This window comes from Balaenoptera ricei, chromosome 4, assembly GCF_028023285.1.
Source record: "Balaenoptera ricei isolate mBalRic1 chromosome 4, mBalRic1.hap2, whole genome shotgun sequence".
NCBI lineage: Eukaryota > Metazoa > Chordata > Mammalia > Artiodactyla > Balaenopteridae > Balaenoptera > Balaenoptera ricei.
The window spans coordinates 84,536,291-84,561,073 of record NC_082642.1 but is presented as its reverse complement, the minus strand read 5'-3'; the positions used below and the strand labels follow the sequence as shown (position 1 = coordinate 84,561,073).

Here is a 24,783-nt window from a genome sequence, read left to right as displayed (position 1 = left end):
TGTGCCTTGAAGGAGCTTAGCATCTCCACCCATGAGATTTACTAACAAATATTAATGAGTGTCTATGATGAGTCAGACCTATCCCAAGGACTTTATTGTCCCATGTCAGATTTCTTGTTTATTTGTTTATTTACGCATATTGCCACTTGGCATGTCATCCAAATCATAAAAGTATATGCTTCCAGTTTGTGAAGTCTGTCTTCCTTTCTCAGGCGCAATCACAGCATTTCAGAAAACTCTCCTGCTAGCAATCTGGAGTCATTTTGTTGTGCAGGGGATGCTACTTCTTTCCCAAGAGTCTGAGACTATTCCCCTGTGGGAAGAAGGGTTAACTACAGGGATCTCTTCCCTTTCCTCCTTTAGTCACATTCTTGCCAGATTCTTGGTCTGAGAAAGACTCTTTTTCTTCACTTCCTGTCTTTATTTTTGAGTTACTTCTCTTATTCTCTTTCTATTCCCTTCGTTTTTTTCCCAATAAAATGAAACAGTAGTACTTTCCAAGCCTTTTCATCATTGACTCACACAATTCTCTTTTGCAATACTTATAGTCTACCTCAAAGCTCTTGAGACCTAAAGCCATTGAGCTCCTTCTTTCCTAAACCATTGAAATGTGCTCTAAGTCTGGTCAGTTCTTTCTGGAAAACCCCTCTTGCCCTCCTCTTTCTGACTCCCATGAGGAGAGGTTTATATCAGGTCCTCTTCACTGCTTAATGCACACTCTCAATCACCGTATAATTTATTTATCTCCTCTCTCTCTCTCTTTCTTCTATTCTGTCCTGAATACTGCCATGAAGTTAATTATCCCCAAACACTACTTTCATCATATAAAAACATTAAAAATCTCTATAGCTCTTTGTAACTCATAGTTCAAAGTCCACAACTTTTAAAAAAAACCTCAACTTCTGTTACTTCCCTACATGAGCTTGGCAGCATAGAAACTAAAGAGGGGAAGGATGTTATAATCATGAGAAAGAAACTCTTAAGATCAGGAGGCAAACCTTCAAAGGGAAAATTTAGGAGATCTTTTATTATCTTTCAGAGCTTCTTCCAAAAACTATGTGTTCATTCTTCCAACTGACATATATACAATGTAGATTTTTGTTTCTTTTTAAAGATATTCTTAATCATCAGGAAAAATTCACAAAACTTGTATAAAACTTGTCCTTCAGTAAAACACATTTCAGATTCTCACTTTATGTTATTTAAGAAGCACAAAGAATGTATGTTTCTATTAAGATCAAATGAGCCAAATTAACTTCTCTCTGTGTGGCGATGTCCTCACATTTCTTTTCCTTTGTAGTTTAGTCTTGGCAGCAAGAAAACATCTGTAGAGTGATAAAATTTTGGCCCAACTACTCAAATCTTGACATGTAAACGACTTCAAATTTCACATAAAAGCACTTCATCTTCATGTAATTGATTCAATTATAAATATGGCTGAAATTATAATGAATTTTCTCCTATAGTTTTTGGTTTATGGAGTACAAATCTTTGTTGTTACTTACAGCTTTTTTTTTTTTTTTTAACATTTAGATAGCTGGTTTTCTCTGAATCCACGGTGAGGACAAGGCATAGAAAGAAATGCCTATTTACTCGATTTTTGTGTTATCAAACCTTCTCCCTACTTATCAGCAACACCTGCTTCTGACATTAATAAAACTGGCTTATGTTCTTAAAAGAAGTATGGTCCCTTAAGCTAGTTTCCATTACCTCTGTTGTGACATCCACTGACAGCACTTTTCCTGAGCTCCAGACCATCAACGTCACAGCCAGGATAAAATGTGCACTTGCCAATCTCCAGTCCAGCATCTAAGGGTCATACACATCAGGGTTAACATTGATTAGTCTGGCAAGAGAGAAAACAAAAATGTCTATAAAGTTTGTTATAGGCAGGTAATAAACCAAATTATTCAGCTTCTATGTGTTGGAGTACACCTCTGCAAAACTTATATGATACTTAATAGAAGCTGTCAATCTCCCAGAATGAATTCTATCAAGGCTTCATTTCCATGGAAACCTAGACTGGGGTTGTACAGCTATAATCATAATTTAACTCTAACCCAAGTCTGAAAAATCGAGTTTGTGTAACTTTATTCTTTGACTCTCTAATCCACAGACTACAACCTCAGGTACCTAAGGGAAAATGTGTTAAATTGACTAGGTATGAGAGACTAAGGCCTGGTGGGATTTGTGGTGAGCAAGAGAGAATGTGCTGTGTCTAAAAGCAATTCAATTCAAAATTTCAGAAACACCACAGTTCCAATAGGAGACTATCTTTATGGCCTGTGATATGTAAGGATTTCTTGAGCAAGATTCAAAAGGTAGATCTCATGGAAAAAATTAACGAATTACACTATATCAAAATTGAAAAATTCTACATGAAATATACAATAAACAAATTACAATAAAAACCAAATTAAAAACGGAATATATTTTCAACAGATATAAAAAAGAAAGATTAGCATTTGGAACATTTAAATAACTCTGATAAATAAAAATTTAAAAACAGACTCACAATTAAGTAAAACTGGGCCAAAGTTTATAAGGAGACATGTATCTGAAAGTTCATAGCTTCATTTTATATAGTAGTAAAAAAACGAATCAACTCAAGTACCCTCCTCAAGAGGAAATGGATTGATCAAATGAGGTAAATTCATACTATGGACTTTACGCAAATAAATTAAATATAGGTGTTATCTACTGTTCAAAACAAATGACCTGAATGTTATGTGTAATTATATGCAAGGATTTAAAAAAACAGATTTGAGGGGAGATTAGATGTTCTAGAACAATACATATGCCATGCTACCATTTACCTAAATTGGAAATACGTAAAGCAATTTCATATATTTTGAAATCTATACATATAATTAAAATATAAACCAATGGAACTTGATTCATGACTATGATTGCTTCTGGGGAGGGTGGGGAGTATATGAGATTATGGAGAAAACATAAGGGACTCAGTTTTTATCTCTCTCTATATACATAGTAAAGCAAACATGTTAAAAGATTACATTTGTTAATTCTGTGTAGTAAGCACAAAGGTGTGTCATTTTTGAATTTTTACATTAAAAAAAAACCTATAAATCCAATTAAAGCTTATCTACAACCGAGATCAGGCCTGCTGGATGCCACTCTTGCCACTGGTTAAAGCAGAAGGCCTTGCCCTGCTGGGAGAAGCTCACGGGCTGTGAGCTACCAACAGAACGGGCCTGACTTTGCCACTTAGCACATGACCTTGGGAAGTCCCCCAGGCCATCCTTCATGAATGAGAAGTTTCAGTAAACTTCTGTTTCCTTAAAAAAAAATCACTTGGAAACCTACAGGGAGCAAAAAGAAAGGGATTCTAGGATCGATCTGAAGAACTGGATTTGACTCATATTTGCTTTAGTAATAGTGTGACCTTGAGTGTGTGTCATTTAACCTACTTGAGCTTTATTTTCCATATTTGTGACATGAGGAGTAATTCTGACCTCAGAAGAACTTTTTGAGAGGATTAGATTAATTCATGTATAACCTCTTTATCCCATATAGTATTTATAATTTGTAAGTGAAAGAACATTTATGAGATATTACTAAATATTTCTTAAATAACTACATTCTCTTTGGTGTGATCCAAGATTTTCTTTATGACACTTCCTTAAAATATTGTTACTGTGAAACCTCAGTGTGGATTTTAGTAATAAATGTATCGGCTAGAGTACAGACAAATAAGACCTAGACAGAGTAGCATCTGTATTAAATGTGTATTAATACTTAAAATGGAGATAAAATATTTTAGCATTGTCTATAACATTTATTTATCAAATATGATCTTAATTTTCATGTAATGCAGTCTAAACTAGTTCATCATGTCATCAATTACTCTACTTTGCAATCTAGTCATACAGTGTTGGTCACTAGCTGCTTCTCTGTATTCCACAATTTCTGGAAGGGAGCAGTAAATTCTGTGTTCTCTTTCTGACAAACTTATATTTAATATTTGAGTTTTTTGATAAGTATCTAAAAACAGCTAATCATGATTATTTCTCTAAATTGAGACAGGAGAAAAATAACAAGCATGAATGTAAAAGTTATCTGGTAAAAATACCAACCAAAAACTGCCTTACTTATTTCTTTAGGAAATCAGCCATTGAATCATTCTTCCTTCTGATTTTGCTGCTGTCTCTGACTTTCCTCAGCAAAAGGGAAGATATATCAAAAACATAAGTGTATTTTTACAATGAGCTCATATTTCTGGCATATCTTTTTTTTAAATAGCTCTTTCATTCAATCAAAGATAAACTACAGTTGTGATGTTTTTCTTCCACTTTTTTTTATCATGCTAAAAAAGGTTACAAAGTGTGAAATTGCTCAATTTTATGAGCTTTCCCATGTGGATTTCCTTCAACTATTTTTATGCACATTTTACTAACCAGGTTTCTCTTCATCTCTGCAATCTTATAAAAGGCACAGGATGATGAGTGTTTGTAATATTGATGATTATGTCTGAGGCATATATTTTTGTGCTTGGGTGTATATAGGAAAAAAGTCATAATATATCATCTTACAGATAACCACATCCTGATTATTCGGATAGGGAGATATAAAAATAAATGCTGAGTTTAAATACACACATTTAATGGTTTAAAGCCATGCTTGCAGCCCGTTAACCAAAAGGCCAAGTTCCTAAATATGGCATTTAGTACACTAATGAAAACAAACACCCTGGCACCTGCCACACAAAAGACATTTGATTAACTAGTTGAAACTTGATTGCTACAAAATTAGAAACAGAGGAAATTACAGGGAGGGAAGGAAAAGACCAGGTTCAGCTCCATTTTCCTATTTGGTTGATAGTGGACAAATATAGCCCATGACTAAAAATCTACTCAGCCCCATGTACACTCCAGATCACAGAAAGGACACTCAAAGGATGTTCACTGCGTGAATACATGATAGTGGAGGTGTTTGCAATTTTTTTTAGTACAGCTATACTTTTCATTGAGTAATTTTTGAATACCATTCCTCTAATGTGAGGAGCTTCAAAAGAGACAGTGGGCATGGGATCTGCCTTTATAAGAAGATTAGGCTCTGAAAGCCCAGCAGTAAAGTAACTGGTTTAATTATATTTAAACTAGGATTAAATGAGAAGTCTGTTAAAATGAAGAAAGATGTTTGCATTATTGAGAATCAGTGCTGCAATGAGTCATTGTTGCTGTGAAAAATGATCTCTCAAGTGGGCTCGGTGGGAAAAAGAAAAGATTGGTTGCCACTGATCCAAACTATCTGCCTTTGAGGGCTGGTGTTGAAGAAAAACAAATCACTCAGGTGACGAAGGAAATTTCTCTTCAACAACGTCTGACTTAGGGATAGTAGATCTAACCATTAGAAACTCACAAAAGGACTGAGTTTTGGGGGTGATTTTTGATAACTTCTGGGACAATTTCTTGATTAGAAATATTCCAAATAGACTCTATCCACGCTATTTTCAACAGAAATTAAAAATAAAGCCTTAATTAAAGATAAAGGACTTGGGCTTCCCTGGTGGCGCAGTGGTTGAGAATCTGCCTGCCAATGCAGGGGACACGGGTTCGAGCCCTGGTCTGGGAAGATCCCACATGCCGCGGAGCGACTAGACCCGTGAGCCACAACTACTGAGCCTGCGCGTCTGGAGCCTGTGCTCCGCAACAGGAGACGCCACGATAGTGAGAGGCCCGCGCACCGCGATGAAGAGTGGCCCCCGCTCGCCACAACTAGAGAAAGCCCTCGCACAGAAACGAAGACCCAACACAGCCAAAAATAAATAAATAAATTTTAAAAAAAAAGATAAAGGACTTAAAAAGTAATTATTATTATTATTTTTAATCCTCTTCTTCTACTTTGGCATTGCAGACATTTAAGTGAGATTTAACAGGACATGTTATGAAGGGTCTCTAGTTCTGACATTGGGAAATGACCGTGTGTACCTGCACACAACACTCCCCAAATCTTCTCTCTCTGAAAACGGGGCTGGTCTTCTAGGCAAGTGGTGGATCAGCTTGGTCCCGCAGTAAATCTGTAAAACGGAGTAAGTTCTTCTTCAATGTACCCTTTACCCTGCCCCATAAAGTCGTGGTCACCCAGGTCTTTTTGATAATAGAGGAAAGCTTCCAGGATAGTAGATAGCAGAATAACTATCATTTTTTTATTTTAAAGACGGGCCTAAAAGGGACAGTGGTTAACACAAAGTCTGTGTGGCTCTCTGTGATAGAAAGAGACCTGATCTAGGGGTTCTGAGACTCAGGTCCTGCCTTGGCTCGGCTGCTATTTCACTGTATGATTTTGGGCAAACCCTTTCCTCTCTAGGCTGAGTAAACTGAGGTTAGTCTCCCTGACCTCTAAAGTTGCTTCTAGCTTTTGTAAAGTCCGTTTCTGAATCTGGCTCTTTTCTGGTGGAAGCACAGACTCTGTATGTAGGTAATGATAATAGTTGGTGTAGGTTTGGCTGGGAAAACCTTTCTGCTGTCCTTCAAATCAGCTGAGTCTCTGCATAAGATTTTGCATCTAGGTTTTCACATAAATATGCTCCTCTTGAATTTTAAGTATTTCTAGCTGAAAAGAGAGGGCCTTCAAATCTTTGATTTTAAGATTTCATTTATGGTAAGCAATCCCATTTTATAAATGTATTTTAAGAAAGAAAAAATGCTACCATTTAAATTATGACATGCTAGCAAGTGTAAGACATTCCAATTTCAGAGATGTTAAATGTGCACAGAATGGATGAAATATGCTATATCTATTTACTTTCAAATGTTTACTTGGATTTTTTTTCATCATGCTTAAGACAGTATACTCAATTCCCCCATACTTTCAAAACAAACATTGTTAGAGCTGAGGGAGGATCCAGATTCCCTAGCATGCAGCAGTTATATCTGCTCTTTTGGGGTCAGAGAAAGAAAGCATTGTATAATATTTAACACATTATCAGTTATAAATTTTAAAATCACATAATGTTAAAAAATTTAAAGATTTGATTGATTCCTTATTCCTCTGCATTTGTAGTTAACAGTCTATCAAAGGAAAATAAACATTTGAATATTTTCAGAGTACTCACAAGTCTTAGTATTAGTGGATACAAAATCACTATTATCAAAAGTTCCTATTTTGGTTACAAAATAGGAATTTTTGAAAATAGAAATTTTCAGATATCTGAAACACCACCAGTTTCACATATACACATATTTTTTCACATATGTATATATATCTTTCACATAATGTTTTTCTAAAAATCTTTAGATAAACTAATGAGTATTTTAGAAATAAAAAATTTCAGTCAATAAATAGACATTCATCATCAGAAAAATATTTCTGTGATGGTGAGGAAAACTCAGAATTAGACTTGAAGGATAGGGATAAGTGTCCTTGCTGTGCTTGGTAACCTGGAGCAAGATGCTTAAATGGTCAAAATTGTCTAATAAAACTCATTTTATGAACTCACATTTTAATTAATTAATTTTGTTTAATTTCAAATTAATTAATTTACAAATAGCACAAATCATTATGGATTTGCCTTGTTTGCCAAATAAGAGCAATAAAAACATTTACTTTCATATTTAATATTATTTACTAAAACATATAAAGATATACATTTATCTGTGAAAAAACACTGCATCATTTTTACTCTTATTTTATCATAGGTGAACTTTTCAATGGAGACGCTAAATTTTGCATGAAAACATTTTGAAAACTATAAGATAATATGGAAAGATTAACTGCATGGTATAAAAATGATTATTTCTGAGCTGAAGGCAAGTGTTTGACGACAAGTCCTTCCAAGGAAAGTAAAGCTTATACTCAACAACCACCTAGGGAATCTGGGGCCATTCATAGAGACAATCAGCAAAGCTTATGTTAAACAATCAAGAGGATACATAACAGTTTGACATGATACAGATAATCTTGATATTTCAATGAGTGACATTTGAACAGGGTGTTAAATTTGTGTCTAGTTTTCATTGATGAGAGAAGCAACCAGATGCTTGAGACACTTTCCTGCTAGAAAGCAGAGACTTGGACGCTGGAGTCTCTTCTTTATTGGTGCTGCAATTCCACTGCCTATGGTGCAATCGGCTCCACAAACAAGAGAACTAAGTGTGGCTTTGGCACTTAGAACTTCAGAAGTGGGGATTAGTTTTGGATCCTCATAAACTCAGATACTAGATTTAAAATCATTGAGGATTTTCACCTAAGAGCAACTGAATTACAACTGGTAGTTTCTGTCACTAGCATACATATCATCTATATCATCCTCACAGAAATACATCTGAGAAATACTCATGGTGATTAGCTGTTTGTTTAAAATTCTCTTTATGAAATTTGGTATTTTCAGTAGATTGTGTGATGGGTATTTGCTTTATATTTTGAGTATGATTTTGAAAGGAAGGTGCAAATTGAGACTGAGAAATTTCACATTTCCTTTTTTTTTTAAGAAATGAAAATGTTAGGAATGTATTCTTTCTCATTTCTCATTGCCCTTCCATTGGCAGTAGTCAATTTTCCGAAGCCACATAGCCAGTTAGAAGAAGAGCCAGAACAACAATGTAATGCTTTCAGACTCTCAGTTTCATGCTCCTTCAAGTATAACTTATTTGTAGAAGTATAAACATTTTCCCATCTCCAAAACAAATTGCTTATAAAGTCAAATGTTTATGGATGAGGTGTTCTTAATGTGGCAGACCACTGCATTTTAAAAAGACTTTCCCTGGGGGGCTTCCCTGGTGGTGCAGTGGTTAAAAATCTGCCTGCCAATGCAGGGGACACGGGTTCAAGCCCTGGTCTGGGAAGATCCCACATGCCACGGAGCAACTAAGCCTGTGAGCCACGACTACTGAGCCCAAGTGCCACAACTACTGAAGCCCATGCACCTAGAGCCCATGCTCCAAATGAGAGAAGCTACCACGATGAGAAGCCCGCGCACCGCAACAAAGAGTAGCCCCCGCTTTCTGCAACTAGAGAAAGACTGCGTGCAGCAACGAAGACCCAACACAGCCAAAAAAAAAAAAAAAAATTCTTTGAAATGAATTTCCCTGAATGCTAAAAATTATTTACTGGTATACATGTGTTAACTGATTTTATTCTCTCTGGCACCATTTTTGTTCTTTTTCAGACACTACTGCCTTCCAAAATCATAAAATTTTGTTGTTAAATATCTCAATTTTTTTTTCTATTTGGAATTTTCAATCATACTACTAGTATCTTTCTTGCACAAAGAAGGCAGAAACCTACAATAACACTAGTAAGAGCCCACTATTAAAAAGCCCAGGTATGTATGTTTAACAAACTATTAAAATGTTACTGTAAACTCCTTGAGGGTAGGAACTATGACATGTTCACTATTGTATCTCAGCACCCAACATAATGCCTGGCAGAGAGTCAACATTATGTGTTGAATGAATGAATGAATGAAGCAGCCCTATGGGGTAGGTAAACAGAAATGCGGGACAGATACTAACTTCCCAGTTTTATTGATATGGAAACTAAGGCTTAGAGATGGGAAGAGATTTGCCTAAGTTTTACACCTACAGTAATCTATGATGAAGTTCATGCCAAAATCCTGGTATGTCCATTAATGTTTCACATCACAGATTCTCATTCTAATGAAAGAGACATGCATCATTATTCCCTAATCATTATACCAGTAAAGTTTAAGATTTCTCCTTATCAAACACTAATTTGTGCTCAGACACCTGAATTATTATAAGTTTCTTCATATAAAACTATGTTATCTAGAAAGACAAGAGAACTTCGTGTATGATTGTGTACAATTCTGGTAAGGGGATTTGTTCTTTAATTCGAATAATGAATAATGGGAAAAACAAGAATCTTCAAAACTAGAGATAGGGAAAAGCTGATAGAGTTGCACATAAACATTCTGTTTAGCCATTTGATACGTAGGTCATTTTTATGTGGTATAAAAAGGCTTTCAAAGGGTAAAGTTGGATAACTGCAGTTAAACATGGCATATATTAGCATCAGGGTAATGTGGAATACTACCACCTCCTTCACCCTTTACCCCACTTTGTATTTATATATACTATTTAATAAAATAGAATTATAGCAGGGTGATAGAAAATAAAATATAATAAAGAAAGTAATATTGATTGGGGGAAGGAAATTTTACTAAAGAGAGTTATAAATGGCAATGACTCTTAACATTTAATGTTACAGTATATTATGCATTATCATTAATTTCAGCCACAATATTTCTATGAAAATATTAGCATACAACTATAAAGAATATTATAATGAGAAGAAAACAAAGGGAAGAAATCTGTTATACTTAAAACAGAATTATTCTTCAAACTCTAATTATATTAACAAAATAAATTTTAATTGTCACTTTCTAAACCTCTTAGTGCCCCAGCATGGATGGACAAGTCAGAGTTTGCAAGGAAATGCAACCACCAAAGTGGGACCACAGGGAAGCCACGGAGAGGTCCATGAAAAGGTCCATGGAGAGGTCCATGGAAAGCCACAGCTATTACTTAGTGGGTCAGCAGCCAAGTTCTCAGTGGTGGCCCAGGTGATATTTTAAAGGTGCATTTTTCACATGTTTAGAGTCTTATGTGTCATAGGAACATAGGGTTTTAGAAAGGAAGGAGGCTCTCATTAGAAACTGTGGAATTCACCATCCTCAATAGATGGAGAGAGCCAGACTCAGAGGTAATTAACTTGTCCTAGGGAGAGGAAATGAAGGGGAGATGTAAAATGGATTAAGAGGAGGAGGGGGCAGGAGGAGGCATGGCAGAGGAGTTGTTTCTGGAGGGAGCGGGTGCTCTGTTCTGAGACCAGAGCTGATGAGGCATTGGTAAGGGAGAAGAGGCAAGGCTGAGCAACAGCCAGTTCAAGCCAGCCAAGGCACCAGCAGTTACTGGCTGGTGATGCTAACCGCTGCTCCAGAGAGGTACCCTGAAAATTATTTGCAGAAAGGAGGAGGACTCAGCTAAAAATATCTCTAGTCAGAGAGATCTTTAGGCACATGGGAGTTGGCCTGTGTAGAGAGGTGCCTAGGGCTACGAGGGAACTTGTGACTCATCATTTGTACTCACACAGACTCTAGTTTTACTGAGGAGAGAAAAATGCCCCTAGGAAGCTGAGTAAAAGCTGTTGAAGACAGGACTGGGATTAGAAAGCTGGTTTCCTGACTCCAAAGCTTGTGTTCCTCTGATAACACCATTGAACCTAAGCAAACATTGTCTGGTGTGTAGAGATCACAGTGGATGAAATATTGGCAAGGAGGTTAAGTTAGATGATGTCTAAGGATTAGCCCCAAGATTCTGTGATACTGAGTCCTCATTGTCTAATATAGGGAAAAGTGACTGATATGGGAGCTTCCCCAGGTCATTCTCACATTCAGTATCACTGGCACTTTTAGTTCTTTCATCTCTTTCAATAATAACAAAATGTTGTCGAGCCCTACTCTGTGCTTAAGCTTGCATGAAGTTGCACAACTACATAGTGACACATTTGGGGTAATATTTTGAGACTGCTTACTTTGAGTTCTGTTCATTTGAGACAAGCTCAACCGATCTAATTTTATTAATTAATGTTCAAATCATTGAAAGTATTTGAATAAGAAGTTAAAATTATAGCCCTGAGGTCCCCATACCTAGTCTACTAAACATAACTGCTTCTTTACTACCCATGATTCATTGTATCAGAATCAGTTTAAAATCCTGAGAAATACAGGACGAAAGCAAATAACCTTAACTACCTTAAATAACTTATTGAATGAAGCCACAGTACAATTCACTTATAAAGAGGAGACGAATGCGTATCTGCAGGAAGCTCTTCTTAGAAAAGTTCTATTAAGAGTGATGAAGAGTAGTACCAAAGTAAAGAGAAGACACAAAACGTGCTGATGTTTGTGGGAGACCATTAAATATAGTGCTATCAATTCTATAGCTTACATGAGCACTAAAATCATCATAAATCATTGTTTAAATGATCTAATTTCTAGAAAGATAACTCAGAAATAAATAATAATCTCATTCCTAAACCTATAATGTCTATAATTGTAATTCAAAGGAGCTATATTTTGTTTTGCTAGAACTGAATTTATTGAGTGTACACTATTTCCACAGATCAAAACCTGAAACAAAATTTTAAATTTCTTCTTAAACAGAACTCAAATGTATGTTTCAGATTAACTCTTAATTCAATAACTTAATAGCAAGAGCACTTCAAATACTGAAGATTAGACATTGATCTAAGTCTACTCTAAGCTATGTTATTCATATTATACTTGCCTATTTGAGTTTTGTAAGAATAAAATCAGACAATAATATGGGTTTGAAGAATATAGAATACAGAATTTTATTAGTTTAGGGATGTTTCCTAAGTTCCAATTGTAATAGAAATACAGGTAAGAGAAAAACTTTCTTTTCTAGCTAGGTTTTTAAAATTAGGTCACTTTGTACATTTAAAAATTTCCTAACACTGGATATATTTGATGAAAGCAAAATTAATACATCTAGCACACTTACAGGATTATTATCTTGAATTCCCTTTCTCTTTGTTTTAAAATGGAATATAAAAGCAAAAATAATGTAATAAATATAAAATGCCTGAGCAAACAATTATCTCCACCCTAAGTTTGCATTACAAAAATATCTTAGATTTTTTACTCACTTTTAGAGAGGAAAATATTTCCAAAAACATTTCTGACTTTAGCTAAATCAAGATATAATCAAAACATTTAAAAAGTATGTGAAAATTTTTTAAAAAGTTAAAAGGAAAAAGCCTAACTCTTTATCAGCTTTTATATTTAACTTACCTTGTGAAAAATCAGGAGATTCTCACTTTAGAGTCCTGTCTGTGCAGTTTCTCCCAAACTCAGCTCTGATGGTGAGTTTTCACTCTGAGTTTTTATAGTCTCAGTTATACACCCCTTACTCCAATCCCTGCCTTTGCTTTCTCTTACATCATTTCTACAGATTTTCCACTGAACATTTTCCCAAGCTTCTCCTCAATCTCTCTCTCTCATCCTTTTTTCTCTGTCTTTCCCAGTCTCTATCTTTCTTTCTCTGTTTCCCTCTCCTGTTCTTCCTCTCCATATTTATTCTATCTACTGCTTTGACCATGGAATTTAAGCAGCAACAGGAGCATGGGCTCCGGAAAATTTAAGTATCCATTTAGTATTGTGTTCAGCCTTAGACCCATCATTTCTTCCTGAGGCTTTAGTCCAGCTCTGATAATTACAAATCACATTTGGGAAATAAAATGCACTAAGATTTATTAAAAAGAAAGTCACTAGGATATTTCAAAGTAAGACTTAGGGAAACAAAATCAGAAATGCAAACTGATTTATCGATGTATATTTTGGACCCTTAAATTAAATGATCATGTATGGAAATGGTGAGTAGTTTCAGCCTCAGTCAGGTGCGGCAGCCCTGTCAGTGAAACTGACAGTTACTTTGTAATTAACATTGCTATACTGGGAAGGCTGTCACTAACAAACCTATAAATACTGAACTGAGACATGTGGGCTATAAATGCAGTCGTTGTAATCATTTTTATCTTGCTCTTGTTCTCCAGTATTTTAATTTCCTTTTAAGCAAAACATTCCTGCTTGTGTCTGAAATTTTCCTTCATTCCCATTTCCTACTAATCACATTTGTAACTTTACATACACAAATTGTAAAAAATAAGTTATTATAAGTTATTAAGTCCTAAAGGTAATATGTTGTCAGATGATTATTAGCTCATTTAATTCACCAGTAGATCCCCATTTGACAGATAAAGAGATTGAGTCTAGTGAGTTAATGAGATCACACAGCTAGGAAGTAGCAGCAGAGCCAGATTTCTAACACAGATCGTAATTCCATACCCAGTTTTCTTCCCACGACTTCATTCTGTCTCACTATTTAAAAAGCTGGAAAAGAGAATCCAAATCAGATTATGTTTTTGCACAAATAGAAATAGATTTGTTCTTTTTGGTTTTGCTTTAAAAGGCATTTAAAATACTACTTGCTTGTGTAGGAACTAGTACATGGTTAATTTAGATCTAGCTGGAGAACTGACCAGAGCACACTGAATTGGTGGGACAGTAAAATGCTTCATTTTTGTGAAGGGCTTCCAGGGATAACATATGTCTCAACAAGCTTGAAATTTGAGTAGTTGGCAGTGATAGTTCACAAGTCAAGATAAAAATACAGCCTAATCGTGTCCTTGTTTAGACATTACTGCCATAAAACAATTATGTTAACTTGAATCCACATGCTGGAAAACTCTCAATATAGATTTAACAGATTCATCATAATGCTACTAGAAGCCAATATTCTTGACGTACCTTCTACCCTTATTTGAAACGCCTCCCTTAGCATGCTGACAAGTGATATCTGTGGCTGATTTATTCCAGATCTGTCCCTGCTTAGACAGTCCAAAGATTCCACCCTATTTGTGGATTTTGTTGACCTAATTCAAAAGTTTGACTTAACTGTTCTGTAGCAACAGTTTATTCCAGGAACATAACCATGGTACATTTAAGCCATTTATACGGGCTTCTGCACATTATAAAGCCCTATGTAAATGACTTATGCATTTATACATGATAAAGAAATTCTGTTACTTAAAATAGAGACTAAAATAGAAGCACATGAAGAAATAGAAAGAGAATAAACACCCAGTAATAGATGAAGAGATTAAGATGAAAAAGAGAAAAAAAATTACTGAAAACTTATATCATTATTTAATTCTCATAATAACCTTGCTAATGAGGTATTATTATTCATATATAACAGATGAGAAAACTAAAGCTCAAATATGTGAAAGAGATAGCCCAAGTGCTCACAGCTTAAAAGTGATGATGAGAACAGGAGCTGAATCTCGTTTTCTTTATCAGTCAGGATTCTGGCAAGAAAGAGGTGGCATGTTCAAATTGAGAAATTTGAGAAGAATTTAATGTGGGCAGGTGTGGAGGAACCAGAAAGTATCATTCAGTATACTGAACCCCCATTAATAGCCAGGTATTCCTAAGCCTGAAGGATTAAAAGTGAGATTACAGGGACCCAGAACAGAGGGATCTTAGTGGAGAAAGTTGCCTGGCAGAAGTGTAACATTTCATCAAGGGACACAGGTAGTCAAGAGTGATCTACAGGGGAGGGAACCTAGGAAACAAACACTGAGATTTCACTTTGCTTCCTGGATACAATCTCCTGTTGTGTTTACCTCTGGTCAAACCCTGAGAGATAAAGGACCCAGCACATTGTTTAACCTCAAAATTGCACTAAGAGACATACAAATGGGTTCCTTTGTAAAGATCAACATGACTGCAAATGCCACTATTACCCACACTATTATGCCATACTTCCTAATGCTTTTTTTCAAGTCAGGTTTATTGAAGGATAATTTACATACACAAAATTCACCCTTTTAAAGTGCACAGTCTGATGAGTTTTGACAAATGTAGACAGTATGTACCCTCTACTACAATCAAGATAAAGACCATGTCTATAACCCCCTCCCACATTTCCCTCCTGCCCTTTATGGTCAATCTTCTACCCCACCCCCAGGTCCTGGTAACCACCAATCTGATTTCTGTCCCTACAATTTTACCTTTTCCAGAAGGCTGTGGGAAATTATACAGTATATAGTCTTTGGTGTCTCGCTTCTTTCACTTAGAATAATGCTTCTGACTGAGATTTATCCATATTGTTAAATGTATCAGCACTTGGTTTCTTTTTAATAATGAGAGTGTTCTACTGGATGGATGTGCCACAATTTGCTTATTCATTTACCAGTTGGTGAAAATTTGAGTTGCTTCCAGCTTTTGGTGATTATGAATAAAGCTGCCATAAACATTAATATAGCGGTCTTTGAGTGGATATATGTTTTCATTTCACCTGGGCAAATACATAGAAATGGGATTCCTAGATCATGTGGCAAGTGTATATTTAACTTGATAGGGTATAGCCAAACTGATTTCCAAAGTGGCTCTACCGTTTTGCATTTCCACCAGAAATGTACGAGAGTTCCAATCACTCAGCATCCTTGCTAGCATTGGACAGTCATTGCCATTTTCAAAACTTTAGCCAGTCTAATAAATGTATACTGGTACCTTATTGTGTTTAATTTGTATTTGCATAAAAACTAATGATGTTGAGAATCTTTTCACGTACTTACTTCCCCTTTGTATATGTTCTTTGGTGTAGCGTCTGTTTAAAACTTTTGCTTAATATTCAGTTGTGAGAGTCCGCTATATATTCTAGATACAAGAATTTTTATGATTTGTGTTTTGTAATTTTTTCCCCATTCTGTAGCTTGTCATTTCATTCTCACAGCAGTTTCATTTCACAGAGCAGGCATTTATAATTTTGATGAAGTACAATTAGCCATCTTTTAAAAATGGAGCATGCTTTATGTACCCTAAGAAATCATTCTCTCACTCAGGTTTGTAGTGATTTTTTTTGTGTGTTTCCTTCTAGAAGTTTTCAAAATTCTTTTGGCTATTCTAGGTCCTTTACATTTCCATATAGATTTTAAGATCAGCTTATCAATGTACACAAAAGAACTAGCTGGGATTTTATTGGGATTTCATTGAATCTATAGATCAATTGGAGGAAAAATGACATTTTAAAAGTATTCTGATGTGTGAACATAGTATGTTTCTCTTTCATTTAGATCTTTGATTTCTCTTTACAATGTTTTTAAATTTCAAAACTGTACAAATCTTGTATGTATTTTGTTAAATGTATCACTAATTATTTGATGTTTTTCGATGCTATTATAAATGTAGTTTCTAAAATTTCAATTTCCAAGTGGACATTCCTAGTTTACAAAAATACAACTGATTATTGTATATTGATCTTTTATTCTGTGATCTTGGTAAACCTATTTATCAGTTCTAGTAGGTTTTTATAGATTAAACAGGATTTTCTATGTATATAAAATTCTCTTGTTTGGGAAGAAAACCTGTTTTGTATCTTCTGTTTCAACCTGTATGTCTCTTATATCTTTGTAATTTTTTATTGCCTCAGCCAGCTCTGCCCTTGCAATATTGAATAGAAGTGGAGGGCGAACATCCCCGCCTTGTTCCTGATCTGGGGTGAAGAAGGCATTCATTTTTCACCATTGAATATGATAATGTAGGGTTTTTATAGCTGCCCTTTATCAGGCTGCAGAAGTTCCCTTCTGTTATTAGTTTTCTGAAAGTGAATTGTAACCTTGCTTTTCTGAGATAAACTCCATTTGATCACAAAATATTATCCTTTTTCTACATTGCTGGATTTGGAGTGCTAAAACTTTTTAAGGATGTTTATTCATGAGGGAGATATAGGCTTTTCACTTCCTTAAAATATATTTTTTTAGGTGTTGGTATGAAAGTTATGGTGGTCTCATAAAATGATTGGGAAGAATTATACCCTTGTCTTAGTCCCTTCATGTTGTTTTAACAAAAATACCATAGACTGGAAGGCTTAAACAACAAGCATCTATTTCTCATGTTCTGGAAGCTGGGAAGTCCAAGAATAAGGTGTCTGACCATTTGGAGTCTACTGGGGGCCTACTTCTTGGTTCATAGATGATGAACTTCTCAATGTGTCCTCACATGACAGAAAGTATGAGAGAGGTCTCTGGGGTGTCTTTTATAAAAGCACTAATTCCATTCATGAGGGTTCCACTATCATGACCTATAATCACCTCTCAAATACCCCCACCTCCTAATACTATTCCATTGGGGGTTAGGATATCAACATATAAATTTGGTGGGGGGGAAAACTAATATTCAGTCCATAACAACCTTCATCTATTTCCTGGAGGAGTTTGTATGGAATTTGTGTTATTTTCTCCTGAAATGTTTGGTAGAATTTGCCAATGAAGTCATCTGTGATATTAGTTGTCTTTGTGGGAAGGTTTTTAACTAAAATTTCAAATTCTTTAATAGGTGTAGGGCTAATCATTTTATCTTTTCCTCCTGAGTGTACTCTTATAGTTTGCATTATTCAAATCATATGTCCACTTCATTAAATTAAAATGATTTATATTATTCTATTTTTTGCTTTTGTTATTTGTACAATCTGTGGTGATATCCTCTATTTTATTCTTAATTCTGGTATTCTTTTTCTTCAGTCTTTTTTTCTTGATCAGTCATTCTAGAATTTTATCAATTTTATTTGTCTTTTTAAAGAATCAGCATTTGTTTTCATTGATCTTCTTGATTTTCATCCTTTTATTTCACTAATTTTGGCTATGTTTTGTTTCCTTCCTTTTTTTCTGATGGGGGTTTACTTTGCTCATCTTTTTCAATTTTCTTAACATGGATGCTTAGATTATTGATTATAGATATTTCTTTTCTTCTAATATAGGCATTTAGTGCTATGAATTGTCCTCTAAGCACTGCTCTAGCTAAATTTTATACATTTTGATATGCTCTGTTTTCAGGTTTTATTTGATTTGGAATTTTTTCTAATTTTCTTTAAAATTGTGACTATTGGTTATTTAGATATTTGTCATTTAATTTCCAAACATTTGGTGATTTCCATATATTTTTCTGTTATTGATTTCTAGTTTAATTGTTTTGTACTCAGGGAACACACTTTGTATTATTTCAATTCTTTTAAATTTGTCAAGATTTATTTTATGGCTGACAATATAGCTGTTTACTTTGGTGACGTTTCATGTGAGCTTGAAAAGAACGTGCGTTCTATTATTATTGAATGGAGTGTTCTATAAATCTCAGCTAAGTTGGCTGATAATATTTAAATCTATACTTTTAATGATTTTTGTCTACTTGTTCTTTCAATTACTGAGGAAGACTTGCTGACGTCTTCAAGTACATTGAGAAATTTCTCTATTTCTGTTTTCAGTTCTATCAGCTTTTGCTTTATGAATGCTTAAGCTCTTTATTAGGTGCATATCTCTTTATCATTATGTAATTTATCTTTTTAACTCTAATAAAATTCTTTGTTTTGAAGTTTACCTTGTCTGATATTAATATGTTTATATAGCTTTCTTTTGATTATTTTTGGCATGGTATATCTTTCCCCACATCATTTTCCTTTCAGTCAATCTATACCGTTACATTTAAAATGTGTTCCTATAGACGGAACAGAATTGGTTTCTGCTATTTGTTTCCCAGTCTGACAATCTCTAAATTGCAATTGGTGTGTTTTGATCATTTGCATTTACTGCAATTATTGATATACTTATTTTTAAAACTACCATCTTAAAAACTGGGATTTTTTTGTCTCATCTATTTCCTCTCATTCTACTTTATTTTGGATTATAGTTTATACCTGTGTTTTATTTTTAAGTTGTTGCTATAGATTGATTTATAGTATGCATCCTTATATTGCCACAGCCTTCCTTCAAATCATATTTTTCCACTTCACATATTGTGTAACAATCTTTCAATAGTATACTTCCATGTTATCCCTCTCATCCTTTATGGTATTATCGTACACATTTTAATTTTCTGTTTTATAAACCCAATTCTTTTTTCTATATTTGTTTTACACAGTTAATAATTTTTAGTCATTTAAAAAAATTTTTTAAACTTATATTTACCATTGCTGATGCTTCTTTTTGTGTGTTTGTGTATGTGTGTGTGTTTAGATTCACATTTCCAAGTAGTACTACTTTCCTTTTGCTTGAAGAACTTTCCTTAACATTTCTCATAGTATTTTTGTCCAAGAGAGTGTTTAACTTATCTTCATTTTAAAATTTTATTATAGCTCATGGTAGAATTCTGAGGTGATGGCTTTTCTTCTTTAGTATTGTGTAGTCTGATTGGAAGCCTCTTCACCTGTGATGTGCTTTATGATGTGCTTAGTTGTATTTTTCTTTATATTTATCCTGAGGGTTGCTGAGTTTCTTGGTTGTTTTCTCTCGTTAATTTTGGGAAAAAAATGGCCATTATCTCTTCAGATATTTTTTGTTTCATTCTTTATTTTTTCTTCTGTTATTCTAATTACATGTATGTTAGATCATTTGATATTGTCCTACACCTCTTGGAAGGTCTGATTTTTTTATATCTTTTCTCCCTATAATTCAGTTGAAATAGTTTCTATTGACCTAGCTTTAAATTCATTTACTGTTTCCTATTCTTATTCTAATCTCTGGTAGTGTATGTGTGTGTGTGTGTGTGTGTGTGTGTGTGTTTAATTTTAGTATATTATAGGCCTAGCAAATGAATGAGGATTTCACTTACATCTTGGGCCTCTGGGAACTCTAAACTCTCATGCCAGTGACACATTTACTTTAAAAATTTGTTAAAATTTCAATGATTCTTTTGTTCTTCACCACTTTTATGTTGGCTTCCTTTACTTCAAATGTTCTACCAAGGGTGAAACTATTTGTATGCCCTCTCTCCCCTCAGAGGAACTGCAAGTATTTAAAATTTATTAACCCTTGTTATCTATTGGCCTCAAATCCCTGATGGTCTCAAAAAAAGCTAAAAGTTTTGCATGATTTTGTGAAAGTGATGTTGTCTTGTGGCTTCCTATATACTAAAAGGAAACACAAGTCTTCTTCCTTATAGTGTTATGCTTGTTTTGCTGTATAACAATATTTCAATAATTCCTTTACATATTTTTGGACAATATTCTATTTATTATCATCCCAATTTTTTAGACATGAAAACAGCTTTTAAAGCACTCATATATAGAAATAATTTGCAAAGCCTGTCTCTTAGCTATGTCCTACCTTTTCCACTGCATTTTTCATCTGTATAAATCATCCCTTTAATGATGAAATTCAGAGGTGTAAGAACTGCATTCACAAGCCTCCTCATATTTCCCTTGTATTTATCCTGAAGTGAACTCCAAAAGGCTACATTTCCATATTCTAATCTCCCAGGTCAGAAGACTGATTTCTGCCTCTAGACTCTATAGAACTCCTCATGTTACTCTGGTTTGCATTGATTTTTTAAAAAAAATATTTATTTATTTATCTGGCTGCACTGGGTCTTAGTTGTGGCATGTGGGATCTTCATTGTGGTGTGAGGGATCTTTAGCTGCGGCATGAGAGATCTTTAGTTGTGGCATGCAGGATCTAGTTCCCTGACCAGGGATTGAACCTGGGTCCCCTGCATTGGGAGTGAAGAGTCTTAACCACTGGACCACCAGGGAAGTCCCTGCATTGATTTTGGATGTATCCCATGTCTAGGGCACACTGTATTTATGTAGTTGCAGTTGTGGGAGATTTTAAAACAAACTGGAGGTTTACAGATCACCTTTGAGCCAAAGTGCATTGGCTTTCACCTTTATTTTATGGGGCTAGAGCCTCGACTAGAGTCATTGGCCTTATTTCAAGAACTGTTTTTACCGCACAACATTGGCTGACCCTGATGGAATGCCCTTGCCATTTGATACCTCCACCCTTTACACCCTTCCTTTATTAAGATCATCCCTACTGGTTACATTAACTACAGGATTCTATCTGCTAAATTGTAACAGTTCAAATCACTGACTTGATCAGTTTAAGGACATGGAAATGTAGGGAACGCCAGAAGCTACACTAGAAGACCAAACTGTCATTTTATCACACACACACACACTCCAGGAGACAATCACTTGATTATTATTATATTAGTACAATGAGGTACTAATATAATGATAATAACCTATCAACAAATAGCACATCAAAATTTGCAAATCTGTTTATAAGTTATATTACTGCTATAGTAATTGTTTTCTTGGTGATACAATACTCTTAGATAATAGGGCAACTATTATTAACACCATTATACAGGTGAAAACTCTGAATATTAAAGAATTGTATTTACCTGTCCCACTGGATGTGCAAGGAATTCTGCTGTGTCTGTGACGTTGTGACTCTGTTCTCTAGGAACATATATTCTAATAGGAAAGGCAAAGTTGAAATGCAAATAACTCCAGGATGGACTCCATACTATCCTGTGAGGAATTCAACCCTTGATTAGCTCTTGTTTGCATCTTTGTTTTTAGGGCTTCTTTTCCTAATGGATCACCTGATATTCTAGAAAGTTTTTCACCAATTATCATATCAAGTGTGTTTGTCTCTCGTGTTGAGTCAGGAACTATTATTTTAAGTTAAAGTTATAGGAAATTACAGGGGTGGACACTGTATAATAAGAATAACCATTTTTGATGATCTTCTATGAGACAGGTACTGTATTACAGTTTTTTAAACAGTCATTGTAATAATCAGCATAACTCATTGAGAACTTACCATGTGACAGTGTTATTGTTAAATTTTCACTTCTACACAGTGAAGGAGAAATTACTGTTATCCTCTTTTTACCAAAGAAACCAAAACATAGCTAAAGTGAATAAACTAGTTAGTGGTAAAGCCAAGATTTAAATCAAATTTTTCTGACCTTAAAGCTTATGTTTTTAACAACTACACTATATTGTCTCTCCATCTAATTCTAGACACATCTTACAAGGTAGGAATTATCCAAAATTAAATCATGGGGAAACGAGGTTTGGAATATGTTCAAAGTCATGCAGGTATAAATGTGAGAGCTGGGATTTGTGTTCATGAGTGACTCCTCCAAAACCTCTTCTTTAAACCTTCCTCAACACTGTTTTCCACTGTGTTACACCAATGATGTTGAGAAGTCAGTGTGACAGTCCTGGGTATCCCTGACATTCCTAGAATGCATCTATTTAGGCCATCAACTTCCATCATTGTGGAGAAGTCATGTCTCTGAATTATACATCCCTTAAATTCATTTCTACGAGTTCACACTGGGAAGAAGCCTCAGGCATCATAACATAAATAAATTTTGTTCAATATACTGTGGTAACTAAGATAAGTAAGCTGGGACCTCTTAAGTAAGTAGGATATGCCACTGTTGAGCTGCACCCTGCAGGCCTACAGTCCCTGTGCTTGCCCAGCTTCAAGACTGAAGTAAGAGCCTGGTGTCAGAGACAGAGATATCAATGGTTTAATGGATGTGGGGGCTTACATGTCTGAAGCAAGGTCCTGGAGCAACACCCCACCGGTGCTGCGGAAGCAGGTCAGGACATGGCGGCAAGCTTTGCTCCGGGCGCAGGGAGATGTTACCAGCTATGGGGGAATTGATGTCAGGTGGGCTCATTGGTTACCGGGAAACTAGCAGAAGGGTATGCCCCTCACCTCTCCTTTGATAAGAACAGTCAGTAGCCGGGGCCTGGGGCAAGTATGTAGGAAGGCCAGTCATGTAAGTAGGGTGTAGGTGAAGCAGGCACTGACTGGCTGAGCAGGGGATGTACAGAAAGCAAGAGAAGAGCCTTCTTGGGTGGCCTGACCATACAGCCACTAACAGGATTATTAAATTCTCTTAGGCATCTAATAAAGCAAAGCTTTACTCTAAGTAAAACACCCAGTGCATATTAACTATAATATGGATGCCTACAAACTTTTGACATCAACATGATGATATGCAAAGGATGAAGGTAATCATCCTACTCTACTCTATGCTTGTCAGATTGTATCATACTTTGAGAGAGATACAGGTAAACTAGAGTGTCCCAAAATGGGTACCCAGGTCAGGGTGGCATCTGGAAAACAGTTACTCTAAAAACCATTTAGAAGAATGGATATGTTTAATTTGAAGGACAAAAAAAATTATACAGAGTCTTCATACTTATCTTGGGTCATAAAGTATAGGAAGAGAGATTTGAATTCAATAGGAGTGAAAAGACTGTCAATAACACTTTATTTAGATGTTTTGATGATAGAATTATTTCCCTCAAAGAATATCCTCCACATCAAAGGGTACTTAAGAAAAAATGGATCTATTACAGGTGTTGCAGAAATGATTATCACTTCTAATCTCAGATTAGAGAACTAGTTATGTTCTTTTAAGCCTTTTGATTCTATTAACAAAAAATTGAAAAGTATATACAGACTTACTTTCAAATAGATAAAGAGGTGGCTTGCTTATATAACCTGTCATATATTGATCAAAGTTATTACCATGTGAAAGTTTTAAAATATAAAACACATACCCTAGTGAGGTTGACATACATATTGGGCAAGTCAAACTAAATTTTCATTTGATAATGCTCATCTTTGCCCTATAATCAATTTACATCTTGTTACCTAAGCAAATACACTGGTCGAATAAAACATACATGTAATATGTGATACAATCGTTCATCTCTTTTGCTTCAGAATTAGTTCTCTTATTAAACTATATTTGCTCACAAACTTATATTTTCATTCCAAATGGGGGTAGATAGGTGTAGGTATGAATGTAAGCCCTAGGCAAGAATATTTTTTGTCAGATTTCACTAATCTCTCTGATGACTACCTCCATATATTAAATAACAGTGATTTATTCAATCCACAAGCAAATGGCTCTACAGTAATAATTTTTTTGCGTTTGATTTCATTGTTTTCTCAAGCTAAAACAAATGTTTCATGGTAGTTCTCTCTGTCTTTTTAATAATGAACTCAAACTGAGGAAAAAGGAAGGAATGACGTACAAATGATTTGGAAGTTCTCTAAACTCTGAATTTCCTTTCCTTTCAAGTTTCAAGTTAGGAGGTTTATGGAAGGGTTTATAACTCAATGTTTAGGAGCTGGAAATACATTTTAAGATACATATTTTATTTATTTATTTAAATACATGTTAAATACATATTTAACATTTACTGAGCACTCACCACGAACCATATATTGCTCTAAGGTGTTTTACATGTACCAGTTTATTTAAAATCATCACAATAATCCTATGAGGTTAATTCTTTTATCATATTCATTTTGAATATAAGGAAACTGAGGTATACTGAGGTTAGTCAACAGGTTCAGTATGGTTCAGAGGCCAGATTCCTAGCCATTACTTTTTATTGA

The 24,783-nt window shown here is 34.9% G+C and overlaps 1 protein-coding gene across 1 annotated transcript in view; it reads right to left on the bottom strand.

The window, feature by feature from the left end:
• OSTN (osteocrin) overlaps positions 1 to 12,852 on the bottom strand; it is a 36,573-nt gene extending 23,721 nt beyond the window's left edge. Inside the window, exons 1-2 of the mRNA XM_059922082.1 lie at positions 12,800 to 12,852; positions 1,711 to 1,809 (exon numbers count right to left, since the gene is read on the bottom strand). Of these exons, the coding sequence (XP_059778065.1) occupies positions 1,711 to 1,809 (99 nt within the window). The 5' untranslated portion in view covers positions 12,800 to 12,852. The remainder of the gene's footprint in view (positions 1 to 1,710; positions 1,810 to 12,799) is intronic.
• Between the last annotated feature and the right edge of the window lie 11,931 nt (positions 12,853 to 24,783).